Consider the following 22,195-nt stretch of genomic DNA (forward strand, 5'->3'; position numbering starts at 1 on the left):
GTTGAGTCTCTTTCATTTGAAAGGAAGCTCTGGAATGAGAGAGAATAGGATGAAGTTAAGAGGTGATAGGTTCAGGGCTAATATAAGGAAATACAGTACTTTTTTACAGAGAGGGTAGTAGATGTGTGGAACAGTCTCCCAGAAGAAGTGGTGGAGACAGAGACCGTGTCTGAATTCAAGAAAGCGTGTGATAGGCACGTGGGATCTCATAGAGAGAGGAAGAGATAATGGTTACTGTGGATGGGCAGACTAGATGTGCCATTCTGCCATCATCCTCTATAATAAAACCCTAAGCACGCATGTGCACTTAGGACGGCATGATCCCTGCCACCATGGTCTCTGTGTCCGTGCCAAATTCCCGCCCTCACTCACCAACCGTTGCCATTCCTCTTCAAAGCAGCCTGCAGAGGTTCATTGGCTGACTGTAGCGAACCTCGCAGGCCGCTGGCCGCAGCATGGGCCGAAGGAACAGCAGGGCCAACAGGAAACATGTCCAGCCTCTCCACCCCCCGACTACCAGGCAAAGCAGCTGAATGAGCAGAAGCTGCTACAGGAGGCCGAGACACCCGAGGAGCCTCAGAGCGCCGACCCCGGAGCGCTGCCCACCCCCAGCATTATCAGGCTGTCTAGGAGCCATTCCACAACCCAATGTCACCAACAACCCGCACACACACCCATAAGCAAAGCCCCCTTCCTCCACACACACAAACACCCGACCAACTAAATAAAAGAGCCACCCTGCACCAAAACACGCACATCATATCCCCACAGCCACTCAGCAACCCAGCACAAACAGCGGAGAACAACCCCCCATCACACATGATGCCCAAACTAGCCGAACACCGGCAGAATGCAGCTTTGCTCTGGGAGGGGGGAGAACAGAAGGGGGCCATGGAGCAGGCAATCATGGCACAACAGGGGGCAGGGGGAGAGGGAAAGGGGGCTGCTTTGGGGGGAGGGGTGTGCTGGGGGCAGACAGCAATCATGCTTTGCTCTGGGAGGGGGGAACAGAAGGGGGCCACGGAGCAGACATGCATAGCACAACAGGCGTCCAGGGGGAGAGGGAAAGGGGGCTGCTTTGGGGGGAGGGGTTTGCTGGGGGTCAGACAGCAATCATGTGTCCCATGCTGGTAAGAAATAGAGGGAGAGAGGGAAAGGGGGCTGATTTGGGGGGAGGGGTGTGCTGAGGGCAGACAGCAATCATGCTTTGCTCTTGGGGGGGGGAGGAAGAAGGGGGCCAAGAAGAGACAGGCAGGCATGGCGCAACAGAGAAATTCAGGCAGGGAGGAGGCCAGGGAGACAGACAGACAGGGGGCCATGGAGAGACACAGACAGAAAGAATGACAGACAGACATACAGCGTCCATGGAGAGAGAGACAAAGAAAAACAAACAAACAGACAGACATCTATTAATGTCACTCGTTAATGTAACGGGCTTAAACATAGTGTTTCTATATTTCTATAAAGAGTTTCTACATCCTGTACAAGTCGCAGGGATTCAGTCTAAGAGTCCTGCCAGAATCCAGTTGCCACAAAGCTAAATCCTAGCACTACACCCCTGAAAGAGCAAGATTTGTGGTTGAGGGATCAGTCAACCTGGTGTATCCTGAACACACAGACAGGAATATTTTGAAAGAGTCTTAAGGAGTCTTGATATTTTATTTTAATTCTTTCACTTCCCCAGAGGACAGACATTGGAAGTGTTTTTAGAATTTTCCCTTAGGTATCTCAAGTAGGGTGACCAGGTTACCCATTCCATAAGGGAGACTTTTTGGCCAGTCCTGGTTTTAAAATTACATCCCAAAGCAGTGTAGTATTTGTAGTCCATGGTTCTATCCATTAAAATCTGTGCTGTAGGTCCCATAATGCACCAGGATGAGATTGGCAGAAATCCAGGATTGGCTAAAAAGTCTCCCTTCTGGAATGGGTAACCTGGTCATCCTAAAGAGCACTAGCACTAGAAGCATTTTGCAGAATCACCTGGAATAGTTTAAAGTGCACAATGTGAGACCCTGAAAATAATTATAAGAGGGGGAGTCCCACTGAGAAAGACCCCAGGAGAGGAATTATTTTTTGGAGCTCTCTCATGTTCTTAATAAGGAGAGAGACTTGAAATGTTGCTTATTGCTGTGACCATAGGCATTCTATATGAGTTTTGGGGAGATTAGACCTCCCCAGTACAAGTGTAACTTTTTCTCCCCTGACCACTTTTGCAGTGGCAGCAACAAAAACAAACTGAGAGCGTCCAACCTCCCCAAATAAATACCAGACAAACTGTATGCAGAGACATAGAGCTTGTACGCTGCTTGTTTTGCCGGTCTTCTCCTAATAGGAAGTTACATCATAATGGGAGGAACTAGCAGAGCTGGCAGTGATATGCAGCACCCTATGGCCCTGGGCACAATTTGTTTATTTGCCATCACTGAATTGTGAGGCAGTGGATTAGGCAGATGGGGAGGGGAAGCTCCCAGTTCGTTTTTCTTGTTATGACCAGGTGGAGGTGACTATGAGTGGGTGAGGAAGAAAAGCAGAGAGATATAATGATCGGGGGTGGGAGGGGGGAGAGAAACATAGGCAAAGCTGGATAGTGGGGGAGGAGATAGAGTGATACAGATGGTCAATCCTGGATGGTGAGCGAGACATAGGGACAACATTGCATTTGGGGAGAGGGAGAAAGAAATAAATCTTGGATGGCTGGGGTAATGGGGAAGAGGGAAGAGATGCTTCATGGCAGGGTATGAAGGTGGATGGGGAGAAAGAGGATATCTAGATGACTGGGGGGGGTAGAAGAGATAGAGACAGATCCTAGGGTTGGAAAGAGAGAGGAGATGATGCATGGCTGAGGCGAGAGAGATTTTAAAGCAAAGAGTAGAAGCTATAATACACTTCTCCCCCGTTATTCGCGGGGGATACGGGCAGAGCCAGACCGCGAATGGCGAAAAACCGCGATTATTCCGCTCTGACCCACCCCCACCTCCCTGCTGCCTTCCCGGCCTTACCTGGTGGTCTAGCAGGCTTTCGGGGCAGGAGCGATCTTCTTACGCTCCTGCCCCGTGCAGATCGCCATGAGGAAATGGCTGCTGTGAGTTCCCGTAGTCTCTCGAGACTTCGACGGGAACTCCCTACAGCCAGTTCCTCATGGCGATCTGCACGGGGCAGGAGCGTAGGAAGATTGCTCCTGTCCCGAAAGCCCGCTAGACCACCAGGTAAGGCCGGGAAGGCGGCAGGGAGGTAAAAAATATGTTTTTTTTATTTTCCCCCTCCCCAGAAAAAAATTGCGATTATGTGAAATCGCGAGTGCAGAAACTGCGAATGGGGAGGGGGAAGTGTACTGCCCAAAATCGCAAATAAGTTCACAGAAATACATGCAAATATATAAGATATTTACCATTCAATTAGGTCTCACAGTCTTGCCGTGTTTACTTCAACTCCTCTTTTAAACAGTCCAACAATGCTGCACAATAAACTCCTGCTTTTATTTTACCCTTTTCCAATCGTGATTATTCCTTGGGAATTCAAAAGAAAAAGTGGCTTTACCTTCCCAGCTGACAAAACTGTCTTTGCCTTCTTCGACACACTTTTACCTGTCATTGTCCATTGCTTTGACTGCTGCTTCGACTTGGGTGGATAGTGGTGGATCCATGTTTTGTTCACAGTCACGAATCAACGGAAAAATCCCTTCAGATTGCTATTAAACATCGCTAAACACTGCATTGAAATGTCCTTTCATGTGCATTTATGATTGACAGTCAATAATTGTGGCACCCATCACACTCACAGCTTTTTCATCTGCAATTTTTCATGCAGTATATTGTGCACTCATTCACTCGAGATGCCTACACTCTCAGCAATCTTGCACACTTTCACTTGCGGTCTTCCATAACGATGTAATGGATTTTTTTTCAATCATATCCTTTGTGGTGATCTCAACTGAGCGTTCAGAGCACTTCATTTTCGGTGCATATACAACCACGTTTATCCAGAAATAAATAGTCTTCAACGCTGGTGCAGAGTCCCCATGAACTTCATCCAACTCAGCTTTGATCTACACAGCTGTCCACTTCTTCAAATAAATATGTTTTATCACTGAACAGAACTCGTTCTTTTCCATTTTTGTGATAAATGTGAATGTGGTCGATTCAAATGGCTATCAGATGTTAACTATGTGTCGCATCTGGCTGAAACTTTGTCACAGATGGTTTGAAAAATGAAGCTAACCAACAGTGGAAATTTACCAAACTTGTACATATTTTATTTTTATTTAAAAAGTCTTACCTGCCTAACACCTCAGCAGTTTACAATACAAACATACATAATTAATTCTTATGAAACAGACTTAAAAACATACAACAATAAAAGCAAAATAATATTTAACTTCACATTTCAACCCTCTTTCTTAATGTCAATATTCAATAGAAAGATGCTGCTGCCTACTCTATGTAATTAAGAGGTTCTTATTCTTCTGGACTGGCAGAAGAATCAGGGTTTCTTTTAGTAGTTAGGCTAGCAAGCACAATTCCTATCACTGCATTCTGTGAAGCACCTAGTTTCTCAGTAAATTCCACCTACAGATTAGAGCTTCATTATGCCCCAGTGAACTGTGGGTAATCTGAACAACTTTGATGTGCAACCTAATACCACAGACAGCATGTTTTTTGTAAGACAGCAGATTCTACTGCAAGGTAATAGTGTTCTGTTTTTCTGGGGAACGGAGGAAAGCGATTAATGTGCAGAAAGAGCTGTAGACACCTTAAAGGCTGAGGTCCACAGACCTACAAGCATCTTACAGACAGTTCTTTCCACATCATTTACCTGATTTTCTAATGTGAACATTAATGGATGAAAATGAAATGGGACCTTAAAAGGGAATCATAAAAACAAATGGGTCAATATTCAGCTGATGGTAGTGAGCTTGATTTTAAATATTGACTACCCCAGCTAAGTTAGACTTGGTCAATGCCAGGCCATATCCAGGCACCAGCATTAAATGTCTAGACCAGTGGAAATAATGCAGATATAGCCGATATTCAGCGCTTTACCCACATAGCTGGCCAGGGTAAGTTAGGACTGCTATTTAAGTGGTCTCTATACAGGAACTTCCGTGACCACCCAACTCCACTCTCGGACTACATCAGTTCTACTCAGACAGTGCTGCAGCAGCTAGTTAGGGATATTCAATGGCACTGCTTATTTAAGTGCTGATGAATATCTCCTCCTGAGATGCTCAGCAGATTTAATCACTGCCCAGTTAAGTCCTTTTGAATATCGAGCCTATAGCATCCTTTCCCCCCTCCCCCAAGACCCAATTGACTATTTTTCCAAACATCTGCTATGGTAAAAGAAAACTGAATACTTACTTTCACTGACTGAATAGTCCTGGGGATCGAGTATTCCAGACTCTTGCAATGATCTAATGCAGGAGTCCACAAGTTCCAAACCAGTTGTAAGTTCTTCCTCTATGTCCTTCTGGCCGTCTGCAAAGGGAACACAGAAAAGCAAAAACTTAAAGAAAATAAGCAACCAATTTGATAAAAATTCTTAGCCATTCAAGGAATCAAATTAACAATGGGCACAGATTATTAATAAGAAATAATATATATATATATATATATATATATATATATATATATATATATATATATATATATATATATATATATACCTCGTATCTTCTCACAAAATCAAGAATTATAATATAGCCCTCTACCCTGTATTTTTCTGCCCGACTCAATCATTTCTGCATCTCTGCAGGGATCAGAGGTGCAGATAAGTAAAGAATCACATTGGAGGCTAAATTCTACAAATCCTCTCCTTGCTTTAAAGAACAAAACAAAATTAAATTGACCCAATGCTGTGAACAACAATTGGTATTAAATTATTATGCCACCTTTAGCTCTATCCTCTCTGCACCTACCCTTCCCACCTATTTCTACATATCTAATTATAAAAAAAGCAACTACAGAAAAAAGGGGCAAGTTTGAATTCTCTTGAAGACACAGTACCTTGTGTTTGCCAGCGAAATTGCTCTTCTGTTGAACTGTAGGAGAGAAAGAGAAAGATACTGATTAGACATGAGGAAGGAAGCTCTGGCTTTTCTCTCTGCAAACAAAGAAACCACTGTTTGGAAGGAAAATGGTGGTGTTATTATCCCTGATTTCAACTTAACTTGGTAGCAACAAAGCAAACATGTCATGGTAACAAGTTAAGCCCCTACTTTACTTCATAGAAAGAAAGGCCATTTGTAAGTACAGCTCTACAATAAAAGGATTTTCTATCTTGCAGTGGTTGCACTAATTGTTTGCAGAGGTCTCATTTTCCAAAACCAGTGCTCAATTGAACTCACAAATATCTCGGATGACTTAGTAGTATGTTGGTAGCTTATTTCAGAAAAACAGACACCAGGCTCAAGTTCTATAAATATTGTACTGTTTAGCAAACTGGAGCTAAAATACTTCCTTAAACCATGGGATTCTGCCCTGATCTTCTAGATCTTGCACATTTAATAATGCTGAATTAAAAGCTTATTTAGGTGATTGACTTTACAGAGCAGATATCTGTTACTCTTCTGAATTCTTACAACTCAGCTTGTCTAAGGGCCTGTTTTACAAAGCCACGCTAGCAGCTGCAGCGCAGTAACGGCCCCGAAGCCCATAGAGATTTAAAGGGCTTCGGGGCTGTTGCCGCGCGGCAGCTGCTAGCATGGCTTTGTAAAACAGGCCCTAAGTCTGGTCTTTGAGGACACAAACGGGACAGGTTTTCTGTATATCTCTAATGAATATGCATATGACAGATTTGTGTATCTCTGAGGTAATGGGCTCTGAAACATTGGACTTGACAAGACAGGGCCTTCCCTACAAACATCAGGGGTCTAACATCATCTGAATGTACATGTATCATAAAACTGATCAATAGTACTGTATAAGGGAATAACTAACATCAACAAATGTACAATAAAGATTTTCATCAGTGTATCAAAGGTTGTGGCTCCCAGCCACAGTTCAGCAATGTGATAAGCATTCAGATGCAGGCAGACACGCTGAAACATGCCTCATGTCAGTTTTGGTTTTTTTTTCTTTTTGAATCTAATGTACATGCTGGATTTTAATAAATACTATTTATGTGCAATGGCATAATTGACAACTGGACTTCTTTGGTCATCTTTCTTTCTATTTTTTCTGGTAATTTGTGCAAAGACTCTCTTTTTTTGTCTTTTGGGACAAACCCATTACCGGCTTTGTCCCTGGTATTAATAAAAACAGAACACGGTCCCTGATCAGGAGGGCTGACCAGGTTAGGAGCTGATTACCCCTCAAACAGTGAGATAGGAAAGGTATGAGCCTAAGGATATTCTGCAGAGTGCTCTACCAGTTCAAATATACCAGAAAGCCTGTTAGGACCTTTACTGAGAAGTGGAAACCTGGCCCTTTAAGGTATACTCAGTGTCAACAGCCTAGGAGAAACCAGGTTCCACTTCCTAGGGAATCGCAGCCCAACCCCCTTCCTAGGAGAGAGGGGTGGGACTATGATACGGTTAAAAACTGAGCCCTGAATCACAGACAGGGGGAAGCAAGGCGCCAGTAGGAGTGCAACCAAGAAGGTGAGGGAAGGAGTCTCTTTTCAACCTCACAGTATTGTTGCTTGATTTCCGATTTGAATCGATTCACTTCGGGTGAATCGGGCAGCACTACCTCACAGTAGTGAGGCTGTAGAAATGGCTGAGGATTTGCCTAACCTGAGGCAAGCTGCTGAGAGCTTGGTGGGAGCAGAGGCTATGGACACTCTGGAATTGCCTCAAGAAGCAAGCTTGAATCATGAATGGATGGAGGTTAGTCCCTAAGCCAAAGTAAAGAAAAGAGTCTGTGTTTAGTTGACTTTAAGAACAGAGTTTTGGAGCTTGCTGGCTCTCTGCAAGCAGAAATCAGGTGACCCTAATCAAACAAAGCAGGAGAAGCTTCTCAGTTTTTCTTTGTGATTTTTCTTTTGTTTGTATGCTGAGAAGCTGTGAGTTTAAACCTGTAAAAGTTTATTTGATAAAAGCCTCTACAGCAATAGTACTTTGCCTGAAGCACCCTGCTGTGCCACGTCTTTATAAAAACTCAGCTGCTACTGATAAGCCCTTTGAACAAAGTAGCTCTGAATGGAGCAAAGTCTGGAAGCTGTGGCAGTGGAATTAATCAGTAACAGGAACCCAGAGTTGAGGTTTGGCTTTCCCTACTTCAGGCAACAGCCAGTGGCGTACCAAGGGCGGGGTGGTAGGTACGGACTGTCCCGGGTGCCAACCCTAGGGGGGTGCACAGCTGGCTGGATCCAGAACCTCTCGCGCTGCTCTTCAAGGGGACCTGCACCTTAGCGCGGCTGCCATACTTATTTTGAAACAGAGTCGGCAGCCACGCTGAAGTGAAGGAAGGTCCCGCGATGACTGCTTTTGCTGCCTCTGCCTCTGGAAGACGTAAGTGACATCGGAGGAGGTGGACCGGCAGCTGCAGTCATCGCGGGACCTTGCCGCAACTCCCTGTGTCTGCCAGTCCAGCCCTTCCAACGTCACTTACATCTTCTGGAGGCAGAGGTAGCAGAAACAGTCCTCGTGGGACCTTGTTGGTTTGGAGAGAGAAAGGAGCATAGAAGGGTGGTGGAGGGAGATAAAGGGGGTCAGGGTGGTATGGAAGGGTGGTGGAGGGAAAGAAAGGGGCAGGGTGGTATAGAAGGGTGGTAGAAGGACAGAAAGGGGGCAAATGCTGATGGAATTGGTGTGCAGGGAAAGGAGAAACATAAGGGGGAAGGATACTGGATGGAATTGGGTTGGAGGGAAAGAAAGGGGGCAGATGCTGATGGATTTGGTGTGCCGGGAAAGGATACTGGATGGAATTGGGTCGGAGGGAAAGAAAGGGGCAGATGCTGATGGATTTGGTGTGCGGGGAAAGGATACTGGATGGAATTGGGTCGGAGGGAAAGAAAGGGGCAGATGCTGATGGAAGTGGAGGGAAGGGAGAGGAGAGAGTGAAATGCCAGACCGTGAGGGTGTGGGAGAGGGAAGAAGAGGAGAGGAGAGAGATGCCAGACAATTGGAGGACAGAAGGGAAGAAGATGGATACTAGACCAATGGTGATGAAGGGAGAGATGGAAGGAGAGGCATAAAGTTTCTGGAAGGAGAATAGAAGGAGAGAAGATGCCCTATAGAAGGGACAGAGAGAGGGTAGACAGTGGATGAAAGGAAGAAAATGACAAGAAGATGAGGAAAGCAGAAACCGGAGAAGATAAGGTAGAAAAAAAATTATATATATTTATTTTTTTGCTTTAGGGGAGATGCATAATGTGACCATTTATTTTTTTCATCAAAAGGGGACATCTATTAATTGTCAGTCCCGCCCCCAATCCTGCCCTAGCCCCGCCCCCGATTTCTTCCAGCATTGACATCTGAAAGAAGACTTTGTGTCGGCTTTAGCAGTAGCAGCAGCAGGGTGGTAAGATAGCAGCGGACCGGGGGAAAGGAAGGAGGAAGGCTTTTTAAATTTTTTTTTGCATGTGGCAGGTAGGGACAGGAAGTGATCGCCTGTCCCGTTGTCCCAGAGCACAGCTTCGGGACGCTGTCCCTGAAAATGGGACATTTTGGCGTCCCAAAGCTGTGTGGTGGGACAACGGGACAGGGGGTCTAAAAACGGGACTGTCCCATTCAAAACGGGACATATGGTCACCTTAGAGATGCATCACTGTTTCTGTGGGGTTGCATTGTATGCAGAGTCCAGCTTCTTTGTGGTTCAATTTATCTTTTCTCTATGTATTTCTATTTTATCCCCCCTTTTACAAAACTGTAGAGCATTTTTTAGCGCCGGCTGTGGTGGGAACAGCTCTGATGCTCAGAATTCTATGAGAGTCTGAGTTGTTACCAACATGGCTAAAAACCACACTACAGTTTTGTAAAAGGAGAAGTGGTTAGTTTGTGATTACATATTCCATACTAGGCAAAGGTGTTTTCTGTGTTCTGTATGTTTGAAAGACACAGTTTTCTGTTAGGATTGACTGTGCAGGATTGATCTGTACTAGTCTGGCTTGTTTAGTTTTACAATGGGTTTATTGACGTACTGCTCACTGCAGTATATAAGATGCTGCCTTTTCCTAGGAACACTCGTGTGACATGTGGATTGTTACTAAAAATCATGTTTTTCATACAGATGGGGGGTGTAAAAAAATGATGCTCCCCGGGTGTCACATATGCTAGGTATGCCACTGGCAACAGCATAAAGTTTTTATCTTGGCTGTGTTATCAGAGAAACTAGACACTGTATATAACAAATCAAGCTGGTGACTTTGGCTTTATTAGACTATTTTGATACTGTGCCAGCCTTCTATGTTTTTTTAGGGGGGGGTTCCTTTATGATTTATTTTCATGGCATCTATGAACTGTGATATGATTTGCCACTTACTTGAAACCTGTTGAAGAGGACTGTCTTGATCAATGTATAGTCCAGGGAATTAACTTGAATGCTATATCTGAACTTTGAGCACTGCTGTTAAGTGCTTGAATCATTTTTATGTTGTTTGACTTTGATTTATGAATTACATGACTGAGGCTGACTGGGCTCAGCCAACTTATCAAATAAAGCCTAAAGTTTTGGATCTAACAGTACTTAGTCTCCCATTCTTTGTGAATTCATTGCTCAGTGTGGCCTGGGCAGACTAGGCAAGGGCCTAGATCCGTCTCCCTTGAAAGGCCTTCCTTGTTCCTGAAGAAGCCACGCCAACAGGTCAGGTGAAAGCACTGCTAAGACTGCCTGCGGACCTAGGCAGGGGTCTAGCGTGTGACACTATGTGTGCCTTCCCTACAAGCACTTGAACGTTTGTTTTTAGAAACTGTAGTGATGACCAATGGCTTATACCATCACTCTAGATTTATTCAAATCCATGCTAAAAAACCTATCATTTTGAGGCTGCTTTTAAATTTTAATCCTTTTTAACTTTATTTTTACTAAATGAATGAAAAGGGGGAGGGATTGATATACTTCTTTTTTTGTGGTTACAATCAAAGTGATTTACATATCATATGCAGACACTTATTTTATACCAGGGCAATGGAGGGTTAAAAGACTTGCTCTGAGTCACAAGAAGTTACAGTGGGAATTGAACCTGGGTCCCCGGCTGCTGCATTAACCATTAGGCTAGTCCTCCACACAATGTCTCTTTTGTGCAATATGTTTGTCTTGATTAGATTGTAAGCTCCTTTATGTATGGTTGCACAGTGTGCTATGTACTTCTAGTAGCACTACAAAAGGGATAAATGTAGTAGTCTTCAGTGATAACCGAGAAGTTAGGATGACTGTGTTTACTGAGAGAATGGCCTAGTTAATAGGTACTGTTTTCACAAACTAACCCCATCTTTTACTAATGCATAGCGTGGGTTTTAGCGCCGGCAGCGGTGGTAACTGCTCATAAAATTCTTATAAGTGTCAAGAGTAGTTACTGCCGCTGCCGGCACTAAAACCAGCGCTATGCATTAGTAAAAGAGGGGGTAAATTAGAAACTGACCACATGGTCCAAGAGTATCTCTCACAAAATATAAATTAAATACTTCCCATGGATTATTAAATTCCAAAGTTCAGTGGTCTTCTGGTTCTATATTTTCTTTACTTTTTGTTTTTCTCTATATCTTTTAAACCCATGAGGTTTTAAAACCCTTGAAATATTTCCCATCTACAATGTATGTGCCTGTCAATGAATTTATGCCTATATATTGCTTCTAACTTCATTAACACGTGTGGATAACTATTATAGATAGCTGATTAAGAGTGAAAAAAAGCCTCAGAATATGGAGCCAGTTACCCATTGCAGGGTTTTACTCATGAGAAATTCATTTGCTCCTGCTCACCTCCTAGGCAAAAACCCCACATAGGTCTTATTTTTATTTAAATTTTATTTTAATGTTTCAATCATTTTTATTAAATTCAAATGTATGCAATCACAATAAGCAATACAAACTTTCAAAACAAGGTACAGAACCCCCCCTGTCTCCCCTGGTACAGCAGCATGTCAAAAAGGTCCCTCAACCACACTTAACTCAATAGTTGACTACGTGCCCTGTGTGTCAAAGTAGTACAAAATGGTATCCAAAGTGCCCTGTCTAGAGTCTGTGTGCACAATCGCCTGGCAGCAAAAGTATCTAGCCCCTAAATGAGGAAGGATGCACTTAAGCGACCTGATAACCCTTGATAAAGCCATGCAGAATGGCCCGCGCTGCTCCCGATGCTCACAGGAACTCTATGAGCGTCGGGAGAAGCCATTCAGCGCGGTTTAACAGAAGAGGCCCTAAATCTCCTGTATCCTCTCCTTCTCTCTTACTCCTCCTCTCCCTCCCACTTCCTCTCTTCCCCTCTTACTTATCTCCTTTCCATCCTACCTCCTCTGTCCCCCTCTTACCTATCCTCTTCCCTATTCTCTCCCCTCTCCTCCCGTCCCTCTCCCTCCTCTCCCCTCTCTTTAAGTCACCTTGAGCCTGTATAGGTATGAGTGACACACAAATAGATTAGATTATGAGTGATTAACAGTGGAGTAATATTCAAGCTATAAAGAAGGGATAGATCCTGAGGCAATATAATCCCTAGATATCGTAATTGAGTAGGAGCCCAATTCAAGGGAAAGGGGCCAATCCAATGATCTCAGACATCAGATTGCAACGGAAGCACTAAAGATTTTTGTATGTTTAAGGTTAACCCTGAGTAGATGAGAAACTCATTAAGAAGTTCCAAAGCTCTCGGCAAAGAGCGTTATAATTCAGCCAGTATGAGTAACAAAGTCATCTGCAAATGATAACACCCGCAGCTGAGAGTCTCTTTCTGGAAGTCCCACCAATTCATCATCTTTTTGAAAGGTGCGCAAAAGGAGTTCCAAATACAGCAAAAACAATAATGGAGACAGCGGGCATCCCTGACGCGTCCTGCAGCCTATAAAAAAATGAGGAGTAGAGACATCATTCATTAAAATCGAGGCTCTACGAGCCGTATATAAAGTCTGAATAGATTGTAAAAACCAGACCCCCAACCCAACATACTCCAATGTTTGAAATAAGTAGTGCCAATTGATTTGACCAATACCTTAGCTGAGTCTAAACCTACCAAGATGCCTGAGATGTGGGTCGCTAAGATAGCCTGCTGACATTCAAAACTGAGTGTCTATTTTATGCAAATCCTACTTGCTCTGGGGAAATAATGGTGGGAAACAATGGAGCCATGCAATCTCTGCTCAGAGACTTCCATACCAATGTCTCCTCTGGCTCCCCACCTCCAACCTGTGGAAGCCCTCGTTTCTCACAGCCAGCTTGTGTAAATTCTTCCTCAGAATCCTCCCCTTCCCAAGCTAACCTTTCTCTGGGAACTGGCTTCCTTCCTTGCCTGTGTGCCTCTGGATACACTTGCCTGCGAGGTAAAGGGACTGGTGCATAAACTCTTCCAGAGTTTGTTAAGGTGCCTGGCAGAATTCTCAGCTTCCCAGCTTTGGCTTGCTGTCCCTCCCCCCAGCTCTCAGCTGTAGAGGCTTTATTCTTCTCCTACTCTGCCTGGTGCACTTCAACTTTGCTGGCTCCTCCCTTCCTTTTAACCCTCTGTTTGTCAGCCTGCAATGCTGTAGGATTAAAGTGAGTTTTTCCCTCTGCAGATTTGTATAAGGAATAATAGGGCAATATAGTGGGACTTTGAATTGCTGCTGCAATATTCCCTATTCTCTGCCTTTCTGGTGTGCCTAATGTCTGCTTGGGGTTCCCAAAGCTCCTTGAGAGTCTCCTCAGCCACTCAGTTTTCAGGATATCCAAAATGAATATTCATGAATAATTTGCATGTACTGCCTCCACTGCATTCAAATGTCTCTCATGAACATTTGTTGTGGATATCTTTTTTTTATATATACTGTATTTTATTAATTTTTAGAAATGGAAAACAGCAAAGCATAATAAATGCTGAATGAACAAAAGCAAATGCAAATGAGCAACCCAACTGTGTAACAGCTGAGCCGAGCAAAGAATCTACATACAAAAATTAAGTTGCAGATAAATTTAAGTAATGATCAAGGGTTTTCTATTTACATGATCTTTTAAACAAATGGTACAAATTATACTTCATTGTGGATATCTTGAAAACCTGACTGGGAGGGGAGCTCCCAGGAAATTTTGGAAACCAATGGCGTAAAGAGTTTGATACCCTTAAACTGATCCTGGAGGCACTATTCCCAGTCCCTTAGGGGAGTGAAGGGAAAGCCTCAGTAATCTGGATATAGGACCCATGATTACAGGAATTGTGAAGGAACCCTACTTCTTTCTCTCTTTACTTTTTTAAATAATTTTATTCAATTTCCTTTTATTCAGTCACAGCTATTAGTATGGGAAATAAATTATTGAAATAGTGCTAAGAGAAAAAAGGAAAAATAGAAATATTAAATCACATTCAGACCACAATCCTATATCCACATCACCCTGAGTGTGCCTCATCATGTCTGGTGTCAACAGCCAATCAGGGTTGGGCCTGGTTAGTGATTGGATGGGTGGAGCCCTTTTTATGAATGAATCCAATGCACAAAGGAGCAGGAGAAAATTGCTGAACACCATCCTAAACCCCCTTATTAAGGGCCCCTTTTACAAAGCTGTGGCAGCGCTGCTGCTGCTGCAGTAAATGCACTGAAGCCCATTCAATTCCCTTTGTAAAAAGGGCCCTATAAAAACCTTTTTGTATGTTAATACCTTTAATGACACTTGTGTCAATTTCCTACATAGACAATGAGGATTTATTTGGCCTTCTCACAGACTAGTTGCAAGAACAAAACGATCATTCTTCCAAGATAGATACTTATCAGGATATTGAGAAAAAGAGCTCACTGAAATATACAGGGTTTGGAGAGTGAGGGAGCAAAATAAAGTAAGGAAGTACTACAATTCCAATGAATTGTGAACCGTTTCATATAAATGATATGTTAAATATAAATCAGATTAGCCAGAAGACTATTTTGGGCAGGGAGGGGGGTAGATATTCTCTTCACCTCCCTCCAGCTGCTCCCCCTCCCCCCCCACCATATTAAGAGATTGGTAGAAAACTGGAACGCTCTTACGGAGGCTGTTATCGGGGAAAACACCCTCCAAGGATTCAAGACAAAGTTAGACAAGTTCCTGTTGAGCCAGAACGTACGCAGATAAGGCTAGTCTCAGTTAGGGCACTGGTCTTTGACCTAAGGGCCGCCAAGGAGCGGAATGCTGGGCATGATGGACACTGGTCTGACCCAGCAGCGGCAATTCTTATGTTCTTATGGGAAGCTCTACCAGCCAAAGAGGTCTCCTTGTAAGTCCTGCCTTTACTACCAGAGCAGCACTCAAGTCAGCAGCACACTTCAGCTGCCAATATTGGCATTCCCATGCATGCTCAGTTCAGTTGCTGAACTGAGCCTGCAAGAGAGCGCTGGGATCGGTGGACAAAGTGCACCTGCTAAGGTAAGTGCTGCTTTGACAGACAGGTGGGACTCGCAAGCAAACCTATTTGGCTAGCAGGGCCAGGCATCCCTGCTAGCCATTAAAGTAGAAGGGGTCTGAGTAGAAGGTTAGAGGGTCCAGGCCCCCAAAGCCCCACATGGCTATGCCACTAGGATCATGCTTTCTTTTATGGTTTACAGTATTAGATTTTCTATATCACTCAAACAAGAAAACAAAGTGGCGTACAACACAATCACAAAATAAAGATGAGAAAAAACCCCAACCTACAATTAATACAAAAGCACCCTCTCCCCCAATCTAAAACCATAAAACAGAATTCTACTTGAAAGTAATTGCGTTTGAATCTAAGGATCACAGGTTCAAATTTGGTAGTCTCACCAATGGGGTTCCCAAAAGAGTGAGACATTCTTGAGTTTCTATCAGGTACTTGTGACTTGAATTGGTCACTTTTGGATACAGGATACTGGGCTGGATGGACTATTTGCTCTGCCCAGGATGCCTCAAGAAGCATAGTTAGAAAAATTAATACGCTTTACTAAAGAATGAATTTTTTTTTTCTCTTGGGGTGGAAGACAGATCATATTATTCCCAGTGTGCATTTTACCTGATTTCTAACATATTTCAGGTTTTTTCCAGAATCTCTAAGTGAGAATGAACTTTTTTGTATGTTGAAGCCAGATAACACACGTCTCACTGTTTGCCTATTACTGGTAGAATAATTGGACTTTCTGATTTCTCTCTTTCTTTTTTTTTTTTAGGATAGAACTCCTTCCATAGGTAAAATCTGTTCATACCCTTTGCAATATCATATATTCTAATGGTGGACACCCGAGACTAAAGATGTCTCAGCTCAAACCACAATTATTTTGCCAGCAAATTGTTTTCCCTCTGCTCTTCTGATCAAGGTTTAGAAAATCGGAGCTCCGAATTTCAGGCTTACTTATCCCCTTTTGTTATGCTAATTGGAAACTCATGTTTTCCTCCAGGAATAGGCAAGTCATAAGTTTAGACTTTCCAAAACTGAAAGAAAATACTTGCAAAATCAGGGGCCACTAATTGAGATTGAACAAAGGTGAATTTCTTTCTTTACAACAAATGAAGAAGTAAGGGGCTCTCCCAAACATAGAGTGGTCCAAATTAAAGCAAACTCTGTGCATAACAGATTAACATTTATTTATTTATTTAATTAATTTGCTTTCTATCCCATTCTCCCCAAGTTTAGAATGGATTACCGTATTTTCACGCATATAACGCGCGCATTATACACAATTTTTACAAACCGTGCGCGTTATACGTGTGAGCGCGTTTTACAACTTTTTTTTTTCAATCCGATCCGGCATCCCCCCTGCGAACTGGCATCCTCCCCCCCGCTCGCGTCACCCCCCCCTCCCCCGCGATCCTACATCCCCCCCCCAGCACCGCAAAACATCTCTTACCCGATTGGGCACCGGCACCGGCACCAGCACCAATGCACAGGATGTGCCAGTGCCAGTGCTCGAAGATCCTCCCTCGTTGGGTTGGGCTGGGCTGGGCTGGGTGGTGCGGTGCGAGAGAGATCCTGCGAGACCAGAAGGCTTTGAGCATGCGCAAATGCTCAAAGCCTAGTCCAGCCCGGCGCAGGAAGAAGGAGGATCTCTCTCACACCGCACCGCCCAGCCCAACCCAACGAGGGAGGATCTTCGGGCACTGGCACTGGCACATCCTGTGCATTGGTGCTGGTGCCCAATCGGGTAAGAGATGTTTTGCGGTGCTGGGGGGGATGTAGGATCGCGGGGGAGGGGGGTGACTCGAGCGGGCGGGGGAGGATGCCGGTTCGCAGGGGGAATGCCGGATTTGAATGAAAAAAAAATGCTCTCTCGGGTAAGCGAGCGGGGGGGAGGATGCCGGTTCGGAGTAGGCGGGAGGAGGTTTTAGCATGTGCGGTATATGCGTGTGCGCGCTATATTAAATTTTTTTTACACGCGCGTGCGTTTTACACGGGTGCACGGTATATGGGTGAAAATACGGTACTAGATAAATTTGTTGGGACCAGTGCCCAGGACTGGCATGCACCAGGAGACTGGAGGAAATGCTGCTCTTGTCTCTCATTAACCCTGTCTTTTACTACATTGTGCTGATTTAGCATGTGCTAATCAAATTAGCACACACCAAATGCTAATGTGTCCATAGACTAACATGCATGAGCGATTAGCATGCACTGTATCAGTTTGTGCGCGCTAAATCAGCAGGGGTAAGTTAGACCTACTAATTTAGGCAAAAAGGAAATAGGACACAATAACAGCAGTGGCAGAACTTTGGCAGTGGCATTAGCCAAACTATGTACAAAGTACGGTTTTTTTCCCTACTGTAAGATACTTCTTGGGAGAATTGGAAGGTCCAGCTGGAATTACACAATAAGCTAAGGCTGTCAGCTGGATACAGATTCACAAGACAGGGTTGATCCAATCCTGGGTTTACCTTGTTGCATGCAGGGACTTCTTGTTATGAACAAATTTTTTTAAAAAATATATTATTTTATCATTATGAATTAGGGACAACAGGATTAATGAAGGGCATAGAAAAAGTAGACAGGGACAGATTTTTCAAATTATGGGGAACCACAAGTACAAGGGGGCACTCAGAGAAATTGAAAGGGGACAGGTTTAGAACAAACACTAGGAAGTTCTTTTTCACCCAGAGGATGGTGGATACATGAAATGCGCTTCCGGAGGCTGTGGTAGGCAGGATCACGTTACAGGGCTTCAAAGAAGGTTCCTAGAGGACAAAGGGATTGAGGGGTACAGATAGGAGTAGAGGTAGGTTATAGAAATAGTCAGAGACCACTGCTCAGGCAATAGGCCTGATGGGTCGCCGCGGGAGCGGACCGCTGGGCGAGATGGACTTCTGGTCTACCTCAGCGGAGGCAACTTCTTATGTTCTTAATGAGACAGATGCAATTTTACGACTACTTCAGAAAATTGTGAGCCATGGAATCGAGGGTGAAATACTCACGTGGCTGGAGCACAGGAAACAGAGAGCGGGGGTAAATGAACAATACTTGGATTGGAAGAGCGTCACCAATGGGGTGCCGCAGGGCTCGGTGCTTAGACCCGTGCTCTTCAACATCTTTATAAACGATCTGGACATTGGTACGACGAGCGAGGTGATTAAATTTGCGGACGATACAAAGTTATTCAGAGTAGTGAAGACACAGGAGGATTGTGAAGATCTACAAAGTGACATAATCAGGCTCGAGAAATGGGCATCAACATGGCAAATGAGGTTCAACATGGATAAGTGCAAACTGATGCATGTCGGGAACAAAAATCTCATACACGAATACAGGATGTCCACAGTGGTTCTTGGAAAGACCTCACAGGAAAGAGACTTGGGAGTTCTGATCAACAAGTCGATGAAGCCATCTGCACAATGTGCTGCGGCGGCAAAAAGGGCGAACACAATACTAGGAATAATAAAGAAGGGGATCACAAACTGATCAGAGAAGGTTATTATGCTGTTGTACCGGGCCAAGTAGCGCCCTCACCTGGAGTACTGCGTCCAGCACTGGTCACCATACATGAAGAAGGACACGGTACTACTCAAAAGGGTCCAGAGAAGAGCGACTAAAATGGTTAAGGGGCTGGAGGAGTTGCCGTACTGGGCCTCTTCTCCCTTGAAAAGAGGAGACTGAGAGGAGACATGATCGAAACATTCAAAATACTGAAGGGAATAGACTTAGTAGATAAAGACAGACTGTTCACTCTCTAAGGTAGGGAGAATGAGAGGGCACTCTCTATAGTTGAAAGGGGATAGATTCCGTACAAACATAAGGAAGTTCTTCTTCACTCAAGAGAGTGGTGGTGAGCTGGAACGCTCTTCCGAGAAAACACCCTCCTGGGTTTCAAGACGAAGCTAGACAAGTTCCTGCTAAACTGGGATGTACGCAAATGAGGCTGGACTTATTTAGAGCACTGGTCTTTGACCTGGGGGCCACCACGCGAGCGGACTACCGGGCAGGATGGACCACTGGTCTGACCCAGCAGCGGCAATTCTTATGTTCTTATGCTAACTTTAAAATGGATGACAGGGGAAGTTGTCTTTCTCTGAGATTGCTGCCTGGCTGACATGGTAATCTGGTTGAGTTTTTTTGGGATGGCAGTCACCTCGATTACTGTCCTACTATTTGTTTATCTAATCATGCTATTTGATTTGGAGTCTCTCAGTGATGTTCAAGAAGAAATAAGGCCTAGACAATATAGAAATATGCTGCAGGGCACCAAGACATTACCCCTGTTTGCCAATGAGGTATCTAAACTTTAGGTTAAAGGCTCAGGGTGACCCAGTTAAGAACTGGTTTCTGAGAAGGGGTTGATGTCCTGTTCTGAGCTTGGCCAATGAGGAACCAAGAACTGGTGAAATGCAAGGAGAGAACTGACCCAGGACAATGAGAAAGAGCCAGACATGCCTTTGTAAGATCCAGGGAGGCTAGAAAACTCCCAAGGTTACTGCTGCAATGACCGACCACATGGTCTCCATCCGGAACCGCAGAACCTTCAAGTTTCAAGTTTATTTATAGCTTGATATACCGACCATCACAAGTATCTGGTCGGTTTACAATAATACAAATTAAAATAGCTTAAAAAATAAAAATAAGGGGGATTGAGGCCAGGACAAGGACAAAGTTAAGACAGGTTAGACACAAGAGGCACAGGGGGAGGAGGGAGATTTTAATTACATTATATAAATAAAAATAAAAGGAAGGGAAGAGGAAGAGGATAAAACATTTCCATGGTGCAAGTCCAGAACAAGTCTCCAAACTTCTGACGCTGTCTCTGGTATGATAAAGAAAACAGAGTATCTGTCGGAGCCCGAAAGATCACTTGGCACTGTCTCCGTTGCTCGAATATCCAGCAAGCGCTGAACAGTAGCAAGACTTTGCGCTTTGTCCGGCCTCTCGGTAGGAGAAGACATAAACCAGTCTGACACAGGCTGGGCAAAATTCAGCTTGCAGCCTGATCGAAGAATTGCCAAGACCACTTGTTTGCCTCAATGCGCATCCTGGCAGGCAGAAACTCCAAGAGACAACCCCCCTATTCTCAGAGGCAACTTGTCGTGCAGGCAGGTCAGGCAGGATGGGCAGAGAAAGGCTGTGAATGCCTGCAACCCACACACCAACATCAGGAATCCAGAAAATATCTCTGCGACAAGGAGGGGAGAAATGTCAGAAGTCCCGAAAGTCCATCCAGAGCCACGAAAAGCAGGATGCGTAGACCCCTGGACTCACACTCTACTATCCGGGAAGGATTACAAATGAGTGGCCCCAAACTGAATTCCGTAGGGCGTCCAGACCCCTGCCAAACAACTACTGCCCCTGAAAAGGCAGCTGGATGAAAGTTGTCCTGGAGGTGGAAACACCAGCCCACTACCAAGCCCCAAAGCATTTGGCGGGCCAAAATAGAATACTCCAACACCTGAGACAGCACATTCAAAAATAAATTTATTTATTTATTTTAAGGTTCTAGACACCGTCCGCCAAAAAGTCCATCCCAGCCCTCAGAAGCTGACGAGGCGGCTCTACCTTCTCAGTCTCTAGCGCAGTGTCTCTCAAACTTTTTTAGCTCCGACACACTAAACGGAGCAAATGTTTTTTCATGGCACATTATAATTGAATTTATAAAATTGTAAAACCAACAAAAAATTTGATTTATTTATTTAAAGTTCTTTAAGCTATGTATGGGTAATTGTAACAATGGTGAAACTAAAGTAGAATTGCTAATCAATGCAATGGATGTGCTTGTTTTTGAGTGCAAATTAATTCAAAACGAGGTTCGATGGTCGACAATCAAACATGCATTTCATCATCAACCATCTGCAGTTGTTTTCTTTTTTTCGATTTAATTTCTGTCAGAGCTGAAAATCCAAGTTTGCAAAGATAAGAAGATCCATTTGATAACAAAGCCTTGATTGCTTTGTTGCTCATGTTAGGATAACTACTGCATAAAAAATAAAACTAAAATTACTTGCCATTAGCTTTCAAGGACCAATCTCATCAAAGAATGATGCTTGTCTGGGCAGCTGTATCCTTACGCACACAGACACTCATAACGTTGACAGACTCTTGTGTACACGACATACATCTCATCTAGTCTAGTGTATACTTAAGAAGGGGATTTTTAAAAATAAAGTAAAATTCTGAAATCTCTCATGGCACACCTGGAATCTCTTTGGGGCACATCACTGTGCCTTGGCACACAGTTTGAGAGACACTGCTCTAGTATATGTAGCCATGCAAGGCAGGCGTGCACCACCAGTGACATCCTACAGCAGCCAGAATACCTACATTGGCTATTGTAAAACAAATGTGGAGAAGCATAGCCACCTGGCAATCCTGCATATCTTCCACAATCACTCCACTGTCACTAGGCAGGTTATTTTTGGGTTTTTTTAAAAATTGTGCCAGGTCACCTGAGTCACCAGGGAAACCACCCTGGGCTGCCCGCAACAGCTGCTGACACTCCTGCGCCAGAGGAAACAAGCAGGACATAGCCCTAGCATTCCTCAAGGGCCATTCTGGGGAGGCAACTGATCCTTAACTATTAAACTCAGAGCCAGATGACAGGGAAAGGTTGCAGATTGTGAGCACATGCTGCAGAGTCATGGAAAAAAAGTAGCAGACATGGAAGGAGCGGGCTGCGCCTCCAGGCTCAAGCCCTGTACATATGCAGCAAGCAGTGAGGCAGTGTCACAAAGTGAAGCCAG

The 22,195-nt window shown here is 44.2% G+C and overlaps 1 protein-coding gene across 4 annotated transcripts in view; it reads right to left on the minus strand.

The window, feature by feature from the left end:
* The window catches only part of CTNND2 (catenin delta 2), a 1,866,736-nt gene that overhangs the window by 995,934 nt on the left and 848,607 nt on the right, over positions 1-22,195 (minus strand). For all 4 annotated transcript variants that reach the window (XM_033929835.1, XM_033929832.1, XM_033929833.1 and 1 more), the window contains exons 4-5: positions 6,003-6,037; positions 5,358-5,474 (exon numbers count right to left, since the gene is read on the minus strand). In XM_033929835.1, coding sequence (XP_033785726.1) covers positions 5,358-5,474; positions 6,003-6,037 — 152 coding nt within the window. The remainder of the gene's footprint in view (positions 1-5,357; positions 5,475-6,002; positions 6,038-22,195) is intronic.

The sequence above is a fragment of the Geotrypetes seraphini genome, chromosome 2, assembly GCF_902459505.1.
Source record: "Geotrypetes seraphini chromosome 2, aGeoSer1.1, whole genome shotgun sequence".
NCBI classification, from domain to species: Eukaryota; Metazoa; Chordata; class Amphibia; order Gymnophiona; family Dermophiidae; genus Geotrypetes; species Geotrypetes seraphini.